The sequence below is a fragment of the Mesocricetus auratus genome, unplaced genomic scaffold (assembly GCF_017639785.1).
Source record: "Mesocricetus auratus isolate SY011 unplaced genomic scaffold, BCM_Maur_2.0 Super-Scaffold_100031, whole genome shotgun sequence".
In the NCBI taxonomy this organism is placed as follows: Eukaryota; Metazoa; Chordata; class Mammalia; order Rodentia; family Cricetidae; genus Mesocricetus; species Mesocricetus auratus.
In genome coordinates this window covers 14281492-14304201 of record NW_024429212.1, presented here as the reverse complement: position 1 = coordinate 14304201, position 22710 = coordinate 14281492, and the positions used below count along the sequence as shown (strand labels likewise).

The following is a 22710-nucleotide window of genomic DNA, read 5'->3' as shown; positions in this document are numbered from 1 at the left end:
AGTTCGATAGCAGCCCGGTCTACAAGAGCGAGTTCCAGGACAGCCTCCAAAGCCACAGAGAAACAGAGAAACCCTGTCTCGAGCCTCCGCGCCCCCCCCCCCCCCAAAAAAAGAAAGAAAAACTTAAAAGGGGAAAAAACGATTTGGTATGGCTTTGCCCGGTGTGGTCCACAATCATTTAGCCCATGAGCCTGGGCAGAAAGAACATCGTGACGGGGGATGAGGACTCACCCATCATCTCATTGTGGCCAGAAAGAAGAGAAAGGGGCCAGCAGGAAGGAGCCAGGGCAAAATCCAGCTCCCGACAGCACAGCCCAGAAACAGCCTTCTTCCAGCCAGGCTCTGCCTCTCCCTTCTCCCCAGCTCTCAGTAAGGCCACCGCCACCGTGGGAACTCACCAAGGGTTTATCCATCCCTTAGGTCACAGCCATGCTAGAAAAAAAAAAAACCCTTTGGGTAACGACCTAGTCCCTAGCATAGGAGCCTTTGTGGGTGGAAACCTCAGATTCAAAGCACTACAACTCCAAAACCTCTGTCTGAGTGACGGACACAAAACTCTCCTGGTGAACGTGCTGTCAGAGAGGGGACACAGACAAGCAGGGGAAGGCTCTGTCTGCACCATAGGACAGACCCTTCCCCACAACTCTCACAGCCTCTGCCTCTCTCCTGGAAAGGGCCAGTGAGGAGAGTGCTACCCACAATTCTCTGGGGCCACCTGTCTCCCCATCCTGGGCTCTATGTGCACTCAATTAATCATCCCACAAATACGAGTTTGCTCTAGACCCACGTCTGGTGCCAGGGGAGACACAAAACGTAGGCAGATGAGGAGGGGTGGGACTTTTATGCTCCCAGCCCTATAAGGTTTCAGCCCAGGAGGTAGAGTTAACAGCACGATATCGGGGTGTCAGGGAGTCAGGGGAGGCTTCTTGGTGAGGGTGCCCTTGGACTCAGCTTGCAACCAGAAACAGGAGTCCGTCAGGCAGAGTTGGGGGGGAACAGTGAACAGACTGGGACCCTCATCTGACAGACGAGCTCAAGGCTATGAATCAGCCACAAGCTGTCCCTGGATGAAGATGAAGGCTAGAGGGAGCTTGGGGACTTAAGAGATTAAATGTAAAACAAACATGAGAGCCTGGGCCTACCGTACCCCCTTTTGAGTGCTTTGAGTAGTCCCTTGGATCAGGCCGCAAACCCCGGTTGTTCTACTGTGTGCCTGGAATCGCATATCTGAACAGAAAAGAAGTCCCGTGCTCACAAACCAAGAGCTTCCTGGTTCTACCCGGCAGAGCAAGGATCTGTACTTCCAGGGTGTTTTCCCATTTTACAGATGTGGGCACTGAGGTTCCAAGGCCATTCATTCCCTGGGATGCCTTGGTTGGTAAGCTTGCTTGCAGGGCTGGGATTGGTAAACTTGAACCCACTGCAGAGGGCTTCACAGGTTTCCAGTGATGATGCCCAGGTCCAGCCATCAGCAGGCTCTAGCTCCACGCGGTCCCACAGCTGCTCTTAGGCCACACATGAGGCACGTAGTTTATATAAGGTGAGAGGCAGAGAAGGGCGTGAACCTCTTCGCCTGTGCTTGGGACCATTACGTTACTGTCTTCTTCCACAGACCAGCTTTCAACCCAGTGGGACACCTGCTCAGTCTCCACTCTGGGGACCCGAGTCACCTCAGCATCCTTCCAGATGTCCTGGAAGCCCTGGTTTACCCGGGTCTGTTAGGGGGCGGGTAGATGGTCTGAGCATAGAGGTGCCTGTCTTAGCTTAGAATGTAAGGCCCCCGCCTTGTCCCCATTTTACAGGTAAGAGCACAGAGGCCCGAGAGACAACTCGGCTGGCAAGCAGCAGGGCTGGGACTGACACTAGACCTGAAAGATTGTTGCTCCAGACAACGTTGCTTGTGGGTCCTCACACACGGGCGTCTTTCCCTCTGCTGTTCAGTTAGCGGGGCCTGGAGTCCGGAGCCTCGGTCAAACTGTTGCCTCTGGGAACACCCTGCCCAGGTTTAGCTGGACCTGAAGAATGTGCCCCACCTCGCTGGTGACTGGGTGTGGCAAGGGTGGGTGGTCAGACAGGGGAAATGCGGGCAATAAAGGGACCAGAAGATCCTTTGTCCTGGGGAGATAAACAAGTCCAAAGCTCAAAGCACCCTGGGATGTGTGCCACAAGCTTGTAAATTCCAGGCTCTTGGCTGCCTTTGAAAATGCTGAGGAAGAGAAAAAGGGTGTGAGGGGTGGGTTCCCTAAATTCCATGTACATGAGCTGGTCCTCATGGGCTTGGGGGGCCCAGACAAAGTAGAGAAGGATCTTTTGTTGCAAGGATCCCTCCCACCATGCACTTGGTAAAACCTTGAGGGAAAGGACAAAGAAAAACTGAATTCAGCTTAGAGCCTTCCTGGCTTCCACTTTTAACATTTGTAAGAAAAAAAAAAATTAAGTTTTATTAGGTGATTACCACTTTGTGTGTGTGTGTTTGTTTGTTTGTTGAGCTAGGTCTTTCACATGGTTTGGAACCTGCCAAGTTAGGTTAGGCTGGCTGGCCAGGGAGCCTGGGGACCCGGCTGTCACACCTTCCCAGCATGGGGATTTCTGGTGGACGCTATCAAAGGCAGCTTCTTCGCATGGATGCTGGCGAAGGAACTCACGTGTTCAGCCACTGGGCTGTATTAAACTCCCAACTCTCTTATTCCCCCACTTGAGTACAGACTTCAGGGCTTGAGCTGGGGGCACGGCTCAGTGCCCCCCCCCGTATTAGATCTGCTCAGTAATTAAAACAACAACAACAAAACTAAAACAAAGCCCAGAAAAATCCACCTCCCCAGTGCTGCTGGCTTTGCAAGCAAGAATACAAAGCTAGAACACCCATGTTTTTGATGCTGTTGGTTATCAAGGCTGAACCATTTTCAAAGGAAATCAAGTTCCCATGTACTGAATTGTACAAGTGCATCAAAATGTGCTCCCCCCCCCTTTGAAGTCCTAAAACAAGTCGCCAAGGGCTAATACGGGTAAGCAGGCTGTCAATGAACATTTGCTCCTTGAAGCCACCTTGGTAAGCACTTCCCTGGGCTGCAGAGGACAATTTGGGAGGCAGGATGGGCATCCAGGATGGGTAGGGCAGGGTGGGCACTGGCTACAATTCCACTAGCCTCTGGAGTGACATCCTAGACTCAACAGCCTCAGCTGGGGACCGGGGAAACAGCAAGTCAGGGAGGACCTGGCACCAGGCCCGCCGGGTTTCAAAGTTTTCAGGGTATTGACACAAACAATAGTCTGTTTCCACAGCAACCAAGCCCAGGTGCCGATAAGAGCTGCCCTCTGGTTCCAGGCACTGAGAGCAACAGGTTTCCACCCCTGACATCACAGGCAGCAACGGCAGAGCTGCACCCCAAAGGTAAAACTGTCACCGCCCACCAGGTGCCTACCACCAGCCAGCTCACACGCTCACACACACCCACGTATGAGGCCCGGCACCGCCAGCAGGGCTGTCCACACAAAGCAACAAGCAGAGGACGGTCCCCACAGGTCCCCACGGGGGTTCATGGCAGCCTTACGCCCCAGCCAAAGGAGGCGTGCTCGGAGGGCCAGCTAGAAGGCGGTATTCACACCCAAGTCAATGGCTGTCATTGTACAAATTCTGCCTCCCCTAGCAAACCTAGCCAGGCTTAGAGGGGGGAACAAAGGAACGGCGGCACCCCCCCGCTTCTCACGACAAAGCCGGCATCACACAAGACAGTATGGGTGGACTCCTCAGGGCCAACAGCTTTACAGAGACTGCGAGTCTAGGACAGGCTCTTCAAGGCGCAGGGAAGAAAGGGGTGCATCTGCCTCACCCCCTCTCTAAGCTCAGAGGGAAATAGACCATTCTGATATGCAGCCAGGTAAAACAGGAAAAAAAAAAACCCAAACCAAACCAAAACCTCCAAAATACAACACAGAAAGCAGAGTAGGGGATGTCCACCACATACAAAGTCCAGGGTTTGCTCCTGGCACAGGAAACATATTAAAAAAAAATAGTTCAAGAAGTTCCAGGCTAGCCTGGGACACCCGAGATCTGGTCACACACACATACATACCACCACTAAAAATTATCCAGATTCCCTGCATGAACCCCTCATCCCTCATTCCCAGACTGGAGGCTTGGGGCCCACCCATCACCATGGATACTGCCAAGGGCTTTTTGTTTTTGTTTTTGTTTTTTTTTGGTTGTTCGAGACAGGGTTTCTCTGTGGCTTTGGAGGCTGTCCTGGAACTCGCTCTGTAGACCAGGCTGGCCTCGAACTCACAGAGATCCGCCTGCCTCTGCCTCCCGAGTGCTGGCATTAAAGGCACGAGCCACCACCGCCCGGCACCAAGGGCTATTTTAGGGCTCCCGCAACCCTCTCCCTTTGAGCTGCTTCCCTGCAGTGACTAGTGGGTAGACCTCCCATTCCAGGGTCAAAAGGTATAGGCCCGTTTGCGCTCTGGGTCTGTACACACGGGGTGTAAATTGAACCCATGTTAGTTCTGTCATCTCTAAAATGTCAACTGACCACTGCAATGATTAGTAGCTGGAAGGTTAGTCCCATCTTGAGTCATGAGCAATCATTTTCCTGGCAGGGACAGGGATGGAGGAGGGGTAGATGGTGACACTCGGTACTGTGTCTAAGGCAGTGGAGACAGGTTGAGAATATTCTCGAGATCACAGATTCCTGATATTAGGCAAGAGGCTTTCTCAAAATCCATAGTTTCTACCCAGATTTCGTATCTAGGACTCCAAAGAAGTCCTGCTGGTATCATGGTCCATGTGTTCTCTTAAATCCCCTTGTCTCTGGCTACCTGGCTTCTTAGGAAGACAGCCCTCTGCTTGAAAAAAAAAAAAAAGGGTCACGCCCATTGTCAAATCACATTTCCTGCCTTATAGGAGATGGAAGGGGCTGACCAGAGGCTCAAACCACTAACCATGAAGTGTCCAGGAATGACAGGGAAGCTACATGTGGAGCAAACATTTTATTTAATAAGTTATAAGATACAGATTCCAGTTGGCATTTGATTCCAGTTTGGTCTCCCTGTCCATGACGCCTGCAGGCCTTTCTCATCCGGCTTCAGCAGCTGCAGCTCCCGACACGTGGCCTCTCTAGCTGCTGTGCCAGGGTGCAGGACACTCGCCTCACCCCTGCCGCATCCACGACACCCTGCTAGCTTTGTCGTTGACATTCACTCCAGCCATTTGACAGCCTGCTTGGTGCATCCCAAAGCCTTTAAAGAGACCTCAGGTGGGACCGCATGTTAAGTGCCTTGGTCCTTAGGGCCTCTCACGGGTGATAACAGTGACACCCACCCCCCTTCCAGCTTTCACAGAAGTGGGGGGTGGGGGGTTCCTGCAGTAGCTTATCTGTGGCCTCTGCCATTTAGCAGAAGCCATGGACTCTTGACAGTGGCCCTGCATTTGGCTACAGACGGCGTGCCTTCGGGGCTGTTTATAAAGCACAGGTGCAGATTCCCAAAAATGGGGTGTAGGGTGTTCTGCATGCCTCTTACACCCGAGTCGGCTTTGGGGTGAAGTCAAAGTGGATCAGGGCGCAGAGGCGGGATGTGGTCTGGGCCAGCCGTTCTTGTCTGTCACCTGCTTTTGAGGGAAGCGGGTTGCAAGGGTCTTTGGCAGTTGGGGTGCAGGGCCCCCCTTCTGCAATGGCATTCCTGCTTGGCAAACGCTTAAGCAGACCAGGAGCTTAGGGGAGCCGGTCAGCCCTGCCCTGTTCTTAAGTCTGTTAGCAGTGACCTTTGAATTCAAGAGTCTTGATTTGGACAGGGGACTCTACACTTTCTTGGTCCCCCGCTTACTGTCTTACGATGTCTTCCATATCCCTCAAGCATCAAGTCTAGGGTACTCAAGGCACTTGGGGTGAATGGGAAGATTTTGGGGATGGAGTTTAGGTCCCACCCAGCAGGCTGAGGACACTGTAAAAAAAAAAAAAACCAAAATGAACTATGAATTGCAAACTAGTCACAAAAGCACCTGGAGGACCCCCCCAGGGCCGGACGCAGGCTGTTTTACGGCACGGTGACGTGAAAGGGGCTGCCGGGGATGTGCTCTTCCCCCCACTTGACAGCCAGAACGTAGTCTCCCCTCTCCTTGACGACGTATGTGACGTTGTATTGCTGGTTGCCCACATGCTTCATGGAGACCTCTTCACACGGGGTGGTGGGCCCATGGACCCCGATCAGCAGCATGTTGGACCCTGCGGGGAGAGGGTTGTTAATGACGGATGAGTCAGGCCAATTACAGAGAGACTGGGACGGACGTGACTGACAAAGGGAGAGAGAGGAGGGGTCCCTGACTGAGCTGGGCCGATGACGCTACAGTCCTTTGGACAGGTGGCAAGGCACCACCATGACCAGTGCAGACAGCCTGATTTGGGTTCAGATACCGGCTCTGGCATACCCCCTCCCCCCCCCATCTTTGGTGACCATCTTTCTACCTAAGCTACAAACCAGGACTTCCACTGACTGGCTCTTTCTGAAGTGGGCGGGGCAGGGGAGGATGTCGAGACAAGATTTCTCTGTTGCCCTGGCTGTCCTGGAACCTGCTCTGCAGACCAGGCTGGCCTCAAGCTCAGAGCCGCCTGTGTGTGCCTCCACGCCTAGCTTCACTAGCTGCCTCTTCAAGCTTCTGGATGCCACAGAGGTGACCGAGTCACACCCTTAGCACACAGGGCTCCAGGACTGCCAGCTGCTGGGCTCTTCTGCTTTGAAGGACGCTCGAGGAGAGTGCTATGACTCCCACTTGGGAAAAGAAACTGACTTCTAGGGAATTCAGGTAACCCACCCAAGACAACCTGGCCACAAAGCTCCGTGAATGAACGAAGTGGCAGCTGGACTTCAAGCCCAGCTGTGCTGGGTGCAGAGCCAGGCAGCTGACTGCCAAAAACCCAAGGCAATGCTCAGTTTTAAAGGTTTACTTAGTTTGTGTGCATCCGTGTTTTGCCTGCCTGTGTGTCTGCCTGTGTGAAGGTGTCAGATCCCCTGCAACTGGAGTCACAGAGAGTTGTGAGCGGTCACGTGGGTGCTGGGAACTGGACCTGAATCCTCTGGAAGAGCAGCCGGTGGTGCTCTTGACCACTGTGTCATCTCTCCAGCCCAATCAGCGGAGTTTGCTCATCTGAAATGGGGGACGGCACCCACCTTCCTATTCGTTTTGGTGACAGAGTCAAGAGGCGAGGGGCAGGGAAATCGGCCAAGAGTATTAAGTGCAGAAGGACAGAGGAAGAAACATGGTTATTTGTAAGTGTGGACGTCACAGAAGGTTCTAGTGGGGGGCACTGACATAGGCGAGGATGTCTCGTCTACACTACCCCGATGCCAACCGTTCCCAGCAGACCAGTGATGCCTACCAGCTTTGCTGCAGTCCACCAGGAAAGAACTCTTCTGGCCCACGAAGGCCTTTGAGAGCCCTGCTCCCTTGGAGGTCACCTTGCTGGCATCTGAGGACGACTTGGGGATGGCACTATAGCAGGTTTCCGTTGAGGACCTGGTCACTGACTCCACCAAGATGGATGAGGTCTCGTTGGTTGAGCCTGGGCCTACAAGACGCTGGCCTAGAACACGGGAAAGAGGGAGGTATGAACGTCCAGACCAATGGGTGTCTGTGTGGGGTGTGGTCCTGCCAGCCAGGAGACAAGCATATCCCTTGCAAAAGCCCCAGAAAAAGCCCCAACATCCGGATACAAACACCACCCCATCAGTATCTCACACCTGTATACATATTTATGATACAAGGGTTCAAATCCGGATCATTCTGCATGACAGGTAAGCAATCTGCCACCATCCATACCTCAATTTCTTCTGGGGTTTTTGTTGCTCGCTTTTTTCTTTTTTGACAGGTTCTCAATTAGCCAAGGCTGTTCTTGAATGCCCGATCTTCCAATGGGCTGGGATTCCAGGAGTGTATTGCTATGCTGACTTCCATCCCTTATATTATCACCTTATTTGTAGAACAGGCTAGCCTCGCACTCACAATCTGCCTGCTTCAGCTTTCCGTGGCGGATCACAGGTATATATCACCAAGCTATGTTGTCTAAATCCTTGGGGGTCTCACTCAGACAACTAGAATCTGGTGTTCTGGGCAAGTGGGCCAGCTTAAGCAGAGGCTGACAAAGCGGAGTATTGCCTCTTTAGGATAAAGGCCCAGTAGAATTCGCATCTTCTTCTTGTTTCTGTGGGGTACTTTATATAATGCAGTATATTCATCTGGGAGAGCAGAAGTTGATTCTAAGCACAAGAGAGGATGGCTTCCTAGCCGAGTTTTACAGTTCTTCCACAACGAGCCTACACCACTTGTGTAACAGAGAGCCCTACTGTGCTGAAGGAAGTTAGCACACTATGTGTGGCGGCTACCTAAGTTTTATTGTTTTGTGTTCACTTCAATGTTCTGAAGAGGGTGGCTGCACAGAATTCTTTCATTGATATTTGTGAAGGTGGGGTTAGAAATGGGGCTCCAGTTAAGCAAGTATATGTCACCCAAGTGCGTAAATACGTCCTCAAGTATATGTCACCCAAGTGCGTAAATACGTCCTCAAGTATATGTCACCCAAGTGCGTAAATACGTCCTCAAGTATATGTCACCCAAGTGCGTAAATACGACCTCAAGTATATGTCACCCAAGTGCGTAAATACGTCCTCAAGTATATGTCACCCAAGTGCGTAAATACGTCTTCTTTTCTGCGAGAGACAGAAAAACACCTAGCGCCATTTCTTACTTCTTCACTCCCTCGCTCAAAGGATTCGTTTTGCCAAGTCTGGAAAACACTGGATTCAGACATACTATTTTTTATTTTAAAAAAGATTTATTGCTTTAATGTGTGTGTGTCTGTGACTGTGTGAGTTTATGTGCATCACACGCGCGTGCAAGGAGGTCAGAGGACGCCGTTGGGTCCTCTGGACTAGAGTCGCAGGCATTGTCAACTGACGTGTGTGCTGGGGTCCCAGCCCAGGTCCTAGACAGGAGCAATATATGCTCTCTAACACTGAGCTACCTCACTACCCGCCGCCCCCCAATTTCTTTTTCTTCCTTTTTTTTTTTTTTGAGCTTAAAACAAGTTCATCGAAGAGTACTTTAGTAAGGGTATCACTTTTGATTTGTCACTGAGTATGCTGCATACTAACGAAAAGCGTTCCTTGCTTTCCTCCGCAGAACCCTGGAGAGTGTAGCACAGGACGGTCACTTCTGCCCGGTGAGAAGACATTTAAAAAATCCTCTTCCACGCGTCTCCTCAAAAGGCAACAAAGATGGCAGGAGACGGCACACTCTCTACTGCGCCTCTGCCCATTCCACAGGATTGGAGCGGCCTTCTCGCTCTCTCTCTCTTTTTAAAATACCATGACAAGCTATTTTCAACTTACCTGCTTCAATAAGCTCTGTCACCTCTCAAAATCCTCCGCCATTCAATACACACGAATCCACACATCATCACAGAATCTATCTGCATTTGGAGATCCCCTGAAAGCAACTCTGCTCCTGACCCTCCGAGACAAACCTGAATTTACAGCTCTGTCAAAGCGAAGGAGGACTAAGGGCAGGGTCTGCTGAGGTCCTGAGAACCTCCCAGCTCTAGCGAATACTGTCCCCAGAGTCACGTCTCTCCGTAACGTGCCACGCCACGGCTTACGAGGAAGGATTCCTTTCTGTCCGAGGCTCACTGACGTCTGGAGGGAAGCTGCTCTTGGCCCAGTGCTCAGAGAGCTGGGCAGTGTACCCACCCGGTGCGCACACACCGTTTCTCTACATTAAGCCCGCTAGATGCGGACTGAACACATCTAAAGGAAAAAACCACCCGCAGTTGCTACGGCTGTAGAGCGGAAGAGTAAAACCAAAAGTGGCTCGCCGTTACCTGTCACCTTGGCCTTGAATGGGCTGCGCATGATGTGGTTGGGCCCGCCATACTTGACGCCAATCAGGTAGTTTCCAGGGGCCATGGGAGTGTACATGACTTTGTACCCTTCTGGGGTTTCCTGGCAATCCATTTTGACCTTGGACGGTCCTTCAATGGTGACAGATAATGTCCCTGGGCCCGCCTGAGTGGTGTTGATGAAGAATTCTGACTGGACACCTGGGAGAGAGGAGGTGACGGATGGATGTTTTGTAGGGGTAAGGGGTATCTCCCGGGATGGTGACACGGCGGTGAGACACACCACATTAAGTGCCTGCTGCAGTCGTGTGGGAAATAAGAGTCTCGAGCTCCTGGCACAGAGAAGCACAGGCCTCCTTGTCCAGGCTGGGTCTAAAGTGTGGATGCCATTTTGCCCGCTAGCACTGATTGCCTGGAGAACACTACTGTCTCTGGGGATGTGGCTGAGCGTGAGGAACCCGAATTGTCACGGTGAGGCTGAAGTACTGACCCAGACTACAGAGGGCAGCTTCGCTTCCAGGGGAAACCCCTCTCCTGTGGGTGGAGGAGACTGAGAGAGCCTTTCTGCTCATCCTAGCCACTGTGCTGAACACTGGGGCTGGTGCCTGGAGCCAGCTGCCAGTCCACTGCCTTTGCCACGAGTACCAGCGACGGGAGAAGGAACTGAATACAAACAGCGACTCTACGGACTGAGCACCGCACCAGACCCTGCGTATGCCATGGGCCAGTCTGCAAACACAACACCGCGTCACAGCGGTGTATACACGCTATACACGCAGAACCACGGCCCCATGAACCCCACTTGTAGCCTTGAGGTATGTCGTGACCTTCCGGCGAAAGGGGAGGCAGGAGAGAGCATTAACTAAAGACCCATCCTGGGTCCCTGCTTTATCCAACTCTGCGCCTGTAGCCTCCTTCCAGTCCGGAGGGGCCCTAGGTGGTCAGTGGGAGCAGCTGGGGTGTCAGACACCAGCGCGTGTCCATAGGAGCCCTTTAGGGGGCACTCTGCCAGAGCCCCGGAGGCCAACCCAGCTGGGAAATATTTTGGTTTAACTACAGTTCCTGGGCCAGAGAAAGAATTATTGTTCTGGCTATCAGTAAGACAAAGGGGGGCTGTCATGGTGTGACCCCCCAAACATGAGCCAGCTGTTTCTGGAAGGTCCTGAAGCTGCAGCCCCCAAGTGTCCCCTACCATTCCCACCTTGGCCCTGACTTGGAGTGAATAAGTGCTTTTTGAGAAGCCCTTCCCCCAGTCTCCAGTAGCTGTGTGGAGAAGCAGGCCGCGAGCCAGGAAGGGGCAGTGTTTCTAGGAAGTAGCTGCAAGATGGTGAGAACAGTGTGTTTGGAAAGTGAGGCTGAAAAGGCCTGGCTGTCCTCCACAGACGCTCTGCCCTCTCGTCAATCAAGACTGCTCGCTTCGGCAGCACACAGACTAAAACTGGAGAGACACAGAGAAGACGAATCAGTCAAGGGCCTGAGGACGGAGTGATGCAGTGGAGAAGGGGGGGGGGGAATTAGGAATTAAAAGTCAAGGACCAAGCTTGGCAGTGGCAGTGGCGGCGGCGCTCCCTTTAATCCTAGCACTTGGGAGGCAGAGGGAGGTGGATCTCTGTGAGTTCGAGACCAGCCTGGTCTGCAGGGCAAGCTCCAGGACAGGCTATAAAGACACACAGAGAAACCCTGCTTCAAAAAACACCAAAAAGAAAAAGTCAAGAACTACCTGGAGCTCACTTCATCTAAAACTTGGAGCGAGCCCACGAGGCAGGCTTATGACCCAGCTCCCCCACCCTTTGCGCATCCACAGCTGGGGTTCAGAAGAAGCACAACTTAGACGTGACCGCTAACCATCTCATCGCCAAGGGACTGGTCCAAGAGAAGACAGGAGAGAAAACGCTCTCAACTCCAGCTGTAACTAATATGTGATGTGACGCCCAGACCGTCTCTGTGCATGGTGGCGGTCCTCCCCTCACAGCTGCCAACGAGCCCCAAACTCTGTGGTCCAGGCCTGTCTCCGATGCCTGGCCACAGACATAGGACTCCTTGCTTTCCTCCAGTCTCGACATGGGGGCCCTTTATCTGGTTTTGTTTTGTTTTGAGACAGGGTTTCTCTGTATTGTTTTAGAGGCTGTCCTGGAACTCACTCTGTAGACCAGGCTGGCCTCGAACTCACAGAGATCCGCCTGCCTCTGTCTGCCTCCTGAGTGCTGGGATTAAAAGTGTGTGCCACCCCTGCCTGGCCTTGTAGACCCCCTTTTGAAAGTTCTCTTCATGCTGTGCCATCTCTGGATGGGCTGCTGTGGGCAAGGCCAAGGCCTGCTGCCTGCTCTACCTCCAGGAGGGGCCCAGACCTGGAAACCATTCTGGGCATCTGGAGGGCCGGAGCTCTGGTTTAGGACGCCCCACAAAGCTGGCTGGGGTGTGCGACATGCCTCTCTGGACCTCAAGATCACAGACAGTGGGGCTGAGCCCCCTGTTTCCACGAACTCCCAGCTGAGTAGCTCAGGAGAGTACAGGATCCTTTGTCTTATTCTCCCAATCCGCAAAGTAGATCTCATTCAAGGGCCAGACTCTGACTCAGCGTGAGGGAGGGAGTCAGACTGGAGAGCCAAGGGCACCCGTCAGGGCCAACGCCACCGAGGGCCCGGTTTTATGGAGGATACTGCTTTGGCCAGACTTCACGGCAGAATGCCAATCTCCCGGCCGCTCCTAGCTTGGGCCAGGGCTCCTCTGCCACTTAGGAGGCTCTCACTCCAGGGCTGGGTTTGCTGTAACTATAGCAACCCCCGCCCAGTGCAAGTTAGGACCTGTTCTGTCCTAACTCACAGCAAGGCAAGGGGCATCGAGAAGCCGGGATCTTCCCAAGAAGCCCCAAGCAACAGCAAAAAAAGAAGCGGCAGCCTGCCGAGTCCACAATGCGGTACTTCCTCTGCAGACGCGCTCACAAGGACAGCGTCCTCATCGTCAGCCCCAGTGCTGAGGTGATGGGCAGAGCGGAGGCCTACCGAAAGCTGACCGCATAAGTGGCTTTCGGCTCAAGTTTGTGAGAGGCAATCAATAAGTAGAAAAGATCTTTCTGGTAGATGCGCAGTGGATAGGTGAGTTACCCTCTCACAGTGAGGTAATTTCCACCCAATCAAAGCTGAACTGGGGATCTGTCAAGGGAATCAACCATCTGGTTGAACCGGCCGCTCAGTAGCACGCCAGCAGGCCAGGCAGCCTGTTGAGCTTCGCACAAACTCTGTGCAAAGCAAAACAACAACAACAAAAAAAAAACCCTCAAAATTAATGACATTGAGCTGTCACCATCCTGCCGCTAAAGCTGAGGAATCTGCTGAAGAAAGACATCTGGGTTGCAACAAACAGTAATGTAGGCCTCGCTCTGGATTCATCCCGATTCAAACCACGGTTTCCAAAGTCCACCAAAGAATGCGCGCACGCCTGCATTATCACGAGGAGAGAGCTCAGAAGGTCCCCAGGGGCCGAAGATGCCTACCCCAGTTTTCCCTAGAGTTTCTCAGGCAACAAGGAAAGCAGTGTTTCTTACCTGTGGTGCCCCCTTCAAGACCAGCACCATAGGCTGACACTAGGGCGGGGTTCCCTGCTTGGCCGGGCTCCCCCACACGCACTTTGAAAGGGCTGCCAACCACATGGCTCCCATTGAACTTGACATCGATCGTGTGGACGCCGTTCTCGTGGGGAATGAAGCGAACAGCGTACTTATCTAGGAGGAGAAGAGACACAGGTAAATGCTGGTGGTAAGTACCCGGGAGTTACGGTGAGGATAGGTATCATACGTCAACCTGAGCTGGCCAGCGTCGGATCACTTAGAGACACTTGTCTGCTGGGGCCTGGCAGCTAACACACGGATTTCAAGCCCAGCTAGACTTACTTGTGTCTCCCTAATCAGTCCTCGGGGGTGGGGAGGTGGGGTGGGGGGGTGGGGGGAATCTCCAATTCAGAACATTCAGGCACCGGCTTCACAATCCGCTGCTTATGAAAAGCTCACTTCTCTATTTGGCTACTCGAAGAGGGAAAAAAAAACCCACACACAGTTCCAACTGGCACTAAGGCCCCATAATTAAGCTCAAGGCAAGCAACGGCCAGCAACAGAAACACCCAGGGTTTTATGTCTTGGGTCACAACGTGTATCAAGGTCATCTGTCAACAGATGAGTGCCTAGACCGGTCTTGCCTAATATGCCCTGTGGCTTCTCCACCAGTTAGCCTCTGCTTCCTTGAACTCTTTATCTCCTTTGGGACCTTGTCCATCAACGCTCTACCCAGACCCTCTTTTGTCTCTCTGGTATGCTCCACAAAAGGAATGTTCTAGACAGAGCTACCTGCCCATATCTTTCAGCACTGCACTTCCCCAAGCATTTCCCCTGCTGGGTGCCCACCTTCCTCCCTTAAAGCCCAAATGTCTCAGGGGAAGTGGACCCCACCCCAGTGTCCAGATGTGGTCTTCAACAGGATGGGGGAAATTCCTTCCCCAAGGCAAATCAATTCATTTCTTTAGCCATAGGAAGTGACTCAGGGAATGGGCATGTGTCCCACTCCATTGAGGCAGGAGGACAGGCCTGCTAGAGGCTTACAGATTTCTTGCCTCTTGAGACTTCTGAAAATGAATCCTGAGAAGAAGTCTCTTGACTGATATGGTATGAAAATTAGACAAAAAAAGTCAAGAAGCCTTGAAATGAAGGAAGAGTAAGGGCATACTGGGCCTGATGTCATATGATTGGATGTACTGGGGACTCTGGGGGTACAGACAGAGGCTCTGACTCAAAAAATAAAGCAAAGCAAAACAACAGAAAGTCTTTGGAGTCTTGGAGAACACCCACTAAGTGACTGCTAAAACTAACACAGACTCTGGAACTCCTACAGCTGATAAACACCTTCATTAATGCAGCAGGATACAAGGGTAACTCAAAAAAAAAAAAAAAAAAACACCAGTCCTCCTATACACAGATGATAAACGGGCTGAGAAAGAAATCAGAGGAACAATACCCTTTACAATTGCCACAAATAACATAAAATATCTTGGGGTAACTCTAACCAAACAAGTGAAAGATCTGTATGACAAGAACTTTAAGTCTCTGAAGAAAGAAATTGAAGAAGACATCAGAAAATGGAAAAGATCTCCCATGCTCTTGGATAGGTAGAATTAACATAGTAAAAATGGCAATCTCACCAAAAGCAAACTACAGATTCAATTCAATCCTCATCAAAATCCCAGCAAAATTCTTCACAGACCTCAGAAGGACAATACTCAACTTCATATGGAAAAACAACAAAAAAATCAGGATAGCCAAAACAACCCTGTACTATAAAGGAACTTCTGGAGGCATCACTATACCTGATTTCAAACTCTACTATAGAGCTACAGTAATGAAAACAGTTTGGTAGTGGCATAAAAACAGACAGGTGGATCAATGGAATCAAATTGAAGACCCAGATATAGATCTATACACCTATGGACACCTGATTTTTGACAAAGAAACTAACTTATACAATGGAAAAAAGAAAGCATCTTCAACAAATGGTGCTGGCATAACTGGAGGCTGACATGTAGAAGATTGCAGATAGATCCATGTCTATTGCCTTGCACAAAACTTAAGTCCAAATGGATCAAAGACCTCAACAGAAATCCAAATACATTGAACCAGACAGAAGAGAAAGTGGGGAATAGCATTGAATGCATGGGCACAGGAAACCACTTCCTACACCTAAAACCAGTAGCACAGACACTGAGAGCAACAATGAATAAATGGGACCTCCTGAAACTGAGAAGCTTCTGTAAAACAAAGGACATGGTCAACAAGACAAAATGGCTCCCTACAGAATGGGAAAAGATCTTTACCAATCCCACATCTGAAAGAGGGCTGATCTCCAAAACATACAAAGAACTCAAGAAACTAGACACCAAAACACCAAATAACCCATTTTAAAAAAAATTGGTTACAGATCTAAAGAAAGAACTCTCAACAGAGGAATTCCAAATGGCTGAAAGACACTTAAAGAAAGGGGAGCACTCCTCCATTGCTGGTAGGAGTACAAACTTGTACACCTGCTTTGGAAATCAGTATGGCGGTTTCTCAGAAAATTGGGAGTCAATCTATACCTCAAGACCCAGCAATACCACTCTTGGACATATACCCCAAAGGATGTACACTCACACCACAAGGACACTTGTTCAACTACGGTCACAGCAGCATTATTTGTAATAGCCAGAACCTGAGGGGCTGAGGGGCAACCTAGATGCCCCTCAACTGAAGAATGGATAAGGAAAATATGGTACATTTACACAATGAAGTACCACTCAGCAGTAAAAAAACAATGACATCTTGAAATGTGCAGGCAAATGGATGGCACTAGAAGAAACCATCCTGAGTGAGGTAACCCAGAGCCAGAAAGATAAGTATAATATGTGCTCACTCATAAGTGGATATTAGACATAAAGCAAAGGACAACCAGCCTACAGGCCACAACCCCAGAGAACCTAGGTAACAAAGAGAACCCTAAGAGAGACACACATGGATCGGCCTAGGAAAGGGGAAAAACATAAGATCTCCTGAGTAAATTGAGAGTGGGGGGGGCAGGAGGGGAGAGAGGAGGAGGGAAGTGGGAAAATGTCTAGCTCAGTAAAATAAACAAAAATCCACCACAGACCCTGAACTCAGCAGTTACATACGAATTACTGGGTCTCATTATTACGTGTGTTCACTTGAGTTGGGTATTCTACAATTGTAATCAACAACACCCCAATTTCGGCATGCCAGTAATGATCTCAGACACCACTAGGACTTCAGAGGCGGTCTAGGCCAAGGACAACCATACTTGCTGCTGAACTCAGTGCTGTGGACATCTAATAAACACCACCGTCTTACTATCTGACTGTCCAGGTGAGAAAGAGAGCCTGACCAACCCTCATGCACCCTCTTGCTAGGTATCCTTAGTTCTGCCAACTGTATGAGCACCTTTGTAACCATGGTGCCCAGAACATGCCATCCGTGTTGACACTGGGTGTCTTCCTCAGCGACTCTCCACCTCATTTTTGGAGACTGGCTCTCTTACTGCACCTGGAGCTCACTAATGTGCAAGCCTCCTGTCTCTGCCCTCAACCCCCCATCACAACTCTGTGCCTGGCTGGATCAACCCCACCCCCCAATCAAGGCTGTGTGCCTGGCTGGATCAAACTCAGGCCCTTATGCTTGCACTTTACTGACTGAACAATTTCCTTAGTTCTTACAAGTTGCTCTTCAGAATTCACTCTCAAACCCTACAGCCAAGCGGTCACCAAGGGCTAAGGAGCTGTACTTTGGGGGCTGTTGTTTCGTTCATTCTGCTCTCTCAAGTCCTTCAGCTTCAGTTTCTCAGACATTAGGATTACAGGTGCACGCTAACATGAGTACCGTTCTGAGGACGGAATTGGGCATTCCCTAGCTTTACCTTCCTGCCAAATCTCTAACATATAACGAGCGCTTACCGACAAAACGGACCCTTCAAAGTTGACTGGCATCAGAGAGTCCTGTAAATCTGAGGTGCCAAGCCCTAGAGACCTAGATTTTCTTGGAGTAAGGTTAAAAAAGCCATCCTTACTCACGCCATAAAGCCAACAACATTAATAAAGCTGTCATGGTTTTGCTAAAGTACAATCGAAAACTGTGATTGCCATGTAAAGGGAATCTGATAAAAGTAACAGGAAGTAAAGGGGGGCATTAATGTCACATAGAGAGTCTCTACATTCCTGGCGACGTGTCTACCCTGCTTTACAAACGGCGTCTTGGCAGTAGCAGAGGGAACGGGCAGCATGGCGGCCGGAAAGTCCTGGCCCAGGAGGCACAGCTGCAGGGAGTTCTGCCAGAAACCCTGATGCTGAGGCCCCCCGATGCTGAGGCCCCCCTGATGCTGAGGCCCCCCTGATGCTGAGGACCCCCTGATGCTGAGGAATCCCCTGATGCTGAGGACCCCCCTGATGCTGAGGCCCCCCCTGATGCTGAGGACCCCCCTGATGCTGAGGACCCCCCAGCCCTGATGCTGACCTGGCTCCAGTTCAGACACGTGGCACTCCTCCACGGCTCCCGAGGGGCTGTGCACCTTTGCGTCAATCTTTCCTCTTGCACCATTCAGCCTTATAGCAAAGGATGCTGGCTGGTTGACTTTCAGCCCTGACTCCTGAGAAGTTAACAAATCAGACAGGTTACCGCGCCCGGCGTTCCCCCGCTCAGAAGCACACACTGACCCAAGGGCTCCAGGTGGGGTTCCTCGCGCTGTAGGCTCAGAACACTCTCCAGTACAACACTTGGCAATGAAACCGGGCTGCTTGTGAGTCCACGTTTCCACTAGCAAACAGAAACGCACACTGCGCTCTTATACTAAAAAACACTCAGGGTGGGAGAGATGGCTCTTGTTGGAGACTGGAGACTTGAGACACTCCAGTCCAAAAACACCCAGGTCTTTCCAGAGAAATCATCATCATCATCATCATCACCACCACCACCACCACCACCACCACCACTACCACCATCAGATTTCTTTTTAGGAAGAGTCTGGGAACAGGTTTCGTGACAAGAGCCAAATTCTACGTCTGTTTTTTGTGTTGTTATTACTTTTTAAGCCAAGTGCATGAATGGGCAGCACTTCTGATACCATTATAAAAGGCTATACCAATAAAGTAGGCTGCACTTTGCTTAACTAGTTTTTCCTAGTAATAAAACAAAGTTGTTAAATCTGAGTCTCAATTTCCAATTAACCGGCCCTGTTTTCAGGGCACATGAAATTATGATAAAGACTCAGCCCAGGGCCTGGCTCATTTGTGAGAAGGTTCCAAAAATGTCAGCACGTTGTTAAATACCAATATGTATTTAGAAGTTGCCTCTACTCCACAAAAAAGCAATACCAAAATGTGTGACCTCTGTTCTTTGCTGAGTGGGCTTCACCCTCCTGTCTTCGAAAGGATACATTCTTGGAGGAGTGGCTTAGGCACTAGGTACTTAAAAGAAAAAGCAACCTTTTTTAATATTATTATTAGGATTGGCCCATACTATCCAGGACAGGTTTTTCAAGCTCCAGCTTTGGCTTGAACTTGCTAGGATGGCCATTCCTTGGATGTAGCAGGACTCACACTGAGTATGCAAACAAGCCACCCAGGAACACAACTAAAACTCAGATCCTAACAGTGTTTCTAGAAATACTGTTGAGGAGGCTGAGCACTGGTCCAAGGACCACATTTCTACAGCAGGCCCTAACAACACTGTGTATCCATCCCTTGGCTAGTCCCTAGCCTCAGGCTGGAACACACAGACTTAAAGCAGCTCAGACCGTACGACAAAACCTTCAGCGTCTGGCAGCCGCGCGTGGCTAGTGGTTGCTAAACCACACCGTGGAGATGGGGAGGACGCACAGAGTTCTGTGAACTCTGCGGCTCGGAGGCTGTACCCTGGGGAGGGCAGGCATACTACAAACTTGAGGGCTCGCTCTTTTCCAGATCACCCCCCTACTCCCTCACCTCCCCCAACAAAGTGCCAGCCAAGTAACTCCACTTTTCAAGCAAGTCTAAAAAAGCCAGATAAAATGAAACCTGCTTCTCATGTCTAAACAGCACCAGATGTTGCTCAGGCCTCCGCAGGGGCCCTGATAAGTCATTTACATATCCCTTGGCCCCGAGTGACTACATACTTACTGAAGTACTTCTGAGCAAACTGACAGGAGGGCTCAGCAGAAGTTTGCTGGAGAGGGCTGCTCAGAACCATTTTTTTTTTTTAGAACAGTCACCTGTTACCTGAGTCTGTTGCCGCTTAATCCTCAAGAGGGAGATAAATGTCTCTGGAGACCTGAAGAGAGATCTCCGAGATGCAGGAAGGCAGCTCTCTGCCCTCAACAAATGCTGTGTTTATCTCCCTCTATAGGTTTCAGTTAAGTCGGCAACAAAAGAGACTCCTGTTAAGAAGCCTTTAAATGAAACACAAGAAAAACATCGACACCACAGCGACCAGTGGGGACCTCTGGGCTCTCCAGTTGAGACCTCCTCAATCTGTGCACTGGGATTTGGGCCTGGCTTCTGTCTGGGTCTCTAGCTAGTGGCAGTGCAAGTTTCTCAGCATGAAGATGGGAATCTCAAATGTAAACCAAAAGTGCAGCTGGGTGCTCTATGACCTACTACAAATGCCAGATTTGGGTTTTAACCAATTCTAAAAGTACTTATCTTTAAGGACTGGGATAACTAAAGGTTGTTTAGAATCCCCATTAACTAGAGACTAAATTCTGGTGTTACTCTACAGCCTACTTGCTTCTCCTAATTCCAACAAGGTCAGTGTCTTGCGCTCCGGTGACTCTCATTTTGGCTCTGGTGTGCTAATGTGTGTGTGTGTGCGCGTGTGTGGTTAGCACGTGCACCTGCTGCCATCCCGGCAGACTGGACGTATACTCATGTGCCACCAGAGCAGTGGTGATGAGTCCGAGGCAAAGTGCAGTCACAATCCTAGGGGAGCAGGTTTCGGGGGACAGAGACCTCCCTCTGAAACCTCGTACTAGGTGTTTCCTCACCAGAATCAGTCTGTACCATTGTTAAACACTGATAAAGGTTCTCAGCATAGATCCTCGTAGACGTATCATACACAAATCACCCTAACTAACAAAAGAACTGCAGTTAGCTTTAGGAAAAGAACGCCAACAATCACTACGACCACAAACGACAGGACCGTGAGCACTGTCTGTTCTGCTCCGAAAGCCCTCCTGCTCCCTGACTCATCAATGATAAACAGGCTTCCTTTGTTTCTCCTGAATAAATATTTATAAGCAAACTTGTCCCTGAATGGTAAGGTGTCTTGTTTACCAAGTCTGTTTGCACTTGCTCAAACTGTCTTTTGTTGTGAAGGAGTAAGGGGGTAGCCCCGCCACAGGGTTGCTACCCCAGGACTGGCAACATCTGGGTGCCACCTGTCAATGAGGGCTTAGAACCCGGGAGAGGGCAAAAGTGGCCTCTGGAGTCCAGGAGCCTCACTGGTCGGCCTGTGGCCAAGGAGATGGATGCTTCCTTGCGTCTCACCTGAAGGCTCATAACAGTGAGGCAGCGGGCGTCGTCGGAGGGTGCGATGACAGGCACCAGGTAGGGGCTGTCCGGGATGTGCTCGTCGTTGAACTTGATGGACACCTCGTAGTTACCTGTGGGGACAGGAAAGCCCCACCATTTCAGACGTTTCGGAAAGGTATTTCCATAGTGGCCACTGGCTTAAACTGGGCTCAACTGTCTCAGAGGCTAGCACTCCTTAAGGCAACAGTTGACTGGCTCACCTGGCTAACACTGAGACAAATAGGATTTTATTAGTTGGGTGAGGTCAGACCTGGTTCCCCAGGGTCGTCTGTGTAGAGGATCCCAGAGACCCAGGGGCTTGAATGGGAAAATCAGTCGATTCCATATTTTCACTGATCTCTAGCTGAAAGGATTTGTCATAAATGTCAACTAGCAGATACAGCACGTGAGTAGTGCCTGTGCCTTTTATCACAAGTAATGCATTAGGTATCAAGGCGTTTTCATTTATTTTTAAGCAGTATTATCACACTCATCACTACTTTGAAGTTAGTATCAATGTACCTTCATCAAATTTTATCATAATTTAACACAATAAAGTATGTATGCTTCACTACTATGTATTTGACAACTACACTTCAATGCAGTTTTAGTTCAGTTGAGACAAGGTTCATTCTGCAGCCCAGGTCAGCTCACTATATAAAATTCTGGCTGGCTTCACAGTCATGACGACCGTTTTGCCTCAGCTTTCCAGGAGGCACAGGCCACCACACCTGGCTCTCACATTATTTTAGTTGAACTGATTTCTTTTATGATTTGATGTACTTCATGTCGTGTATGCCAAAAAGCTACCCTGAGGACAGACAGGTTTTATCAGATGTCCACAGGATCTCAGGTACACCAAGGTGACAAAACCCTGTTCCAGCTTCTCAGATATTGAGGCCTCTTTCTTAGAGCAGTCAAACCAACTACAGGTCACCTGTAGGTAGAGTAAGCATCTGGCCGGCTGACAGAGAGAACAAAGCATTTGAAAGCAAGCAGGCAGGGGCCAGGTAAGACACAAGAGATGCTGAGAACAAGGATCCTCATCTCTTGGAGACCTGTTTTCTGCATTTGAGCTTCTCAAAGGCTATCCCCAAGTGCCCCCACATGCAAACGCCTGTTTACTTGGCCTAACTTGATGAGTTTCTGATCCTGGCAACTAAACCAGCTCTGAACAGGGAAAACGTCCTAAGTCAACCCTTGAGTACATACCAGGCTCTTGGGCAATATAAGACACACCACATGACCCATTTTTATGGTCATCAAATGTAATCTCGGCCTTACTAGGGCCCTCAACAGCAATGGAGAGGCCTCCAGCACCGGCTTCCCGGGTCCAGATGCTAAACTCGGCTGAGAGCAAAGAAACACCTGGTTAGTGACAGCCCCAGAGTCCCTGCCCTCTTCTAGACTGAGCCCACAGTATAGGTCCAGACTCTTGAAGCATTTTCCTTTTGCCCTAGCCCCAAGCAGGTCCCAGGCAAAGGCCATCATTGCAGTTTCGGAAGCACCCTCAATGATCATGGAGTCCACGAGGAATGTGGCGCCAAGGGTTACACCCAAACCAAACCAGGAAAGGATGAGAGCTCAGACCCTTCTTCCCACAGCAGGCACAGCAGGAGGGGTCCCCTCAAAATCCGTTTTGGAGCATTCTAGTGTGTCACACAGAACATCAGTTCTTAGGAAATGCACTGGAAATACTTACTGCTCTCCTCTTAAGAGACTAATGCACACTATTGCTAGACTCAGCAAAATCTGTCTC

At 50.4% G+C, this 22710-nt stretch overlaps 1 protein-coding gene across 1 annotated transcript in view; it reads right to left on the bottom strand.

Annotated features, from left to right (window-relative positions):
- Positions 1 to 4971: 4971 nt before the first annotated feature.
- The window catches only part of Flnb (filamin B), a 134033-nt gene continuing 116294 nt past the window's right edge, over positions 4972 to 22710 (bottom strand). Inside the window, 7 exon segments of the mRNA XM_005077369.4 lie at positions 4972 to 6218; positions 7371 to 7574; positions 9867 to 10085; positions 13429 to 13605; positions 17923 to 18055; positions 20928 to 21043; positions 22164 to 22301. Coding sequence (XP_005077426.1) covers positions 6031 to 6218; positions 7371 to 7574; positions 9867 to 10085; positions 13429 to 13605; positions 17923 to 18055; positions 20928 to 21043; positions 22164 to 22301 — 1175 coding nt within the window. The 3' untranslated portion in view covers positions 4972 to 6030.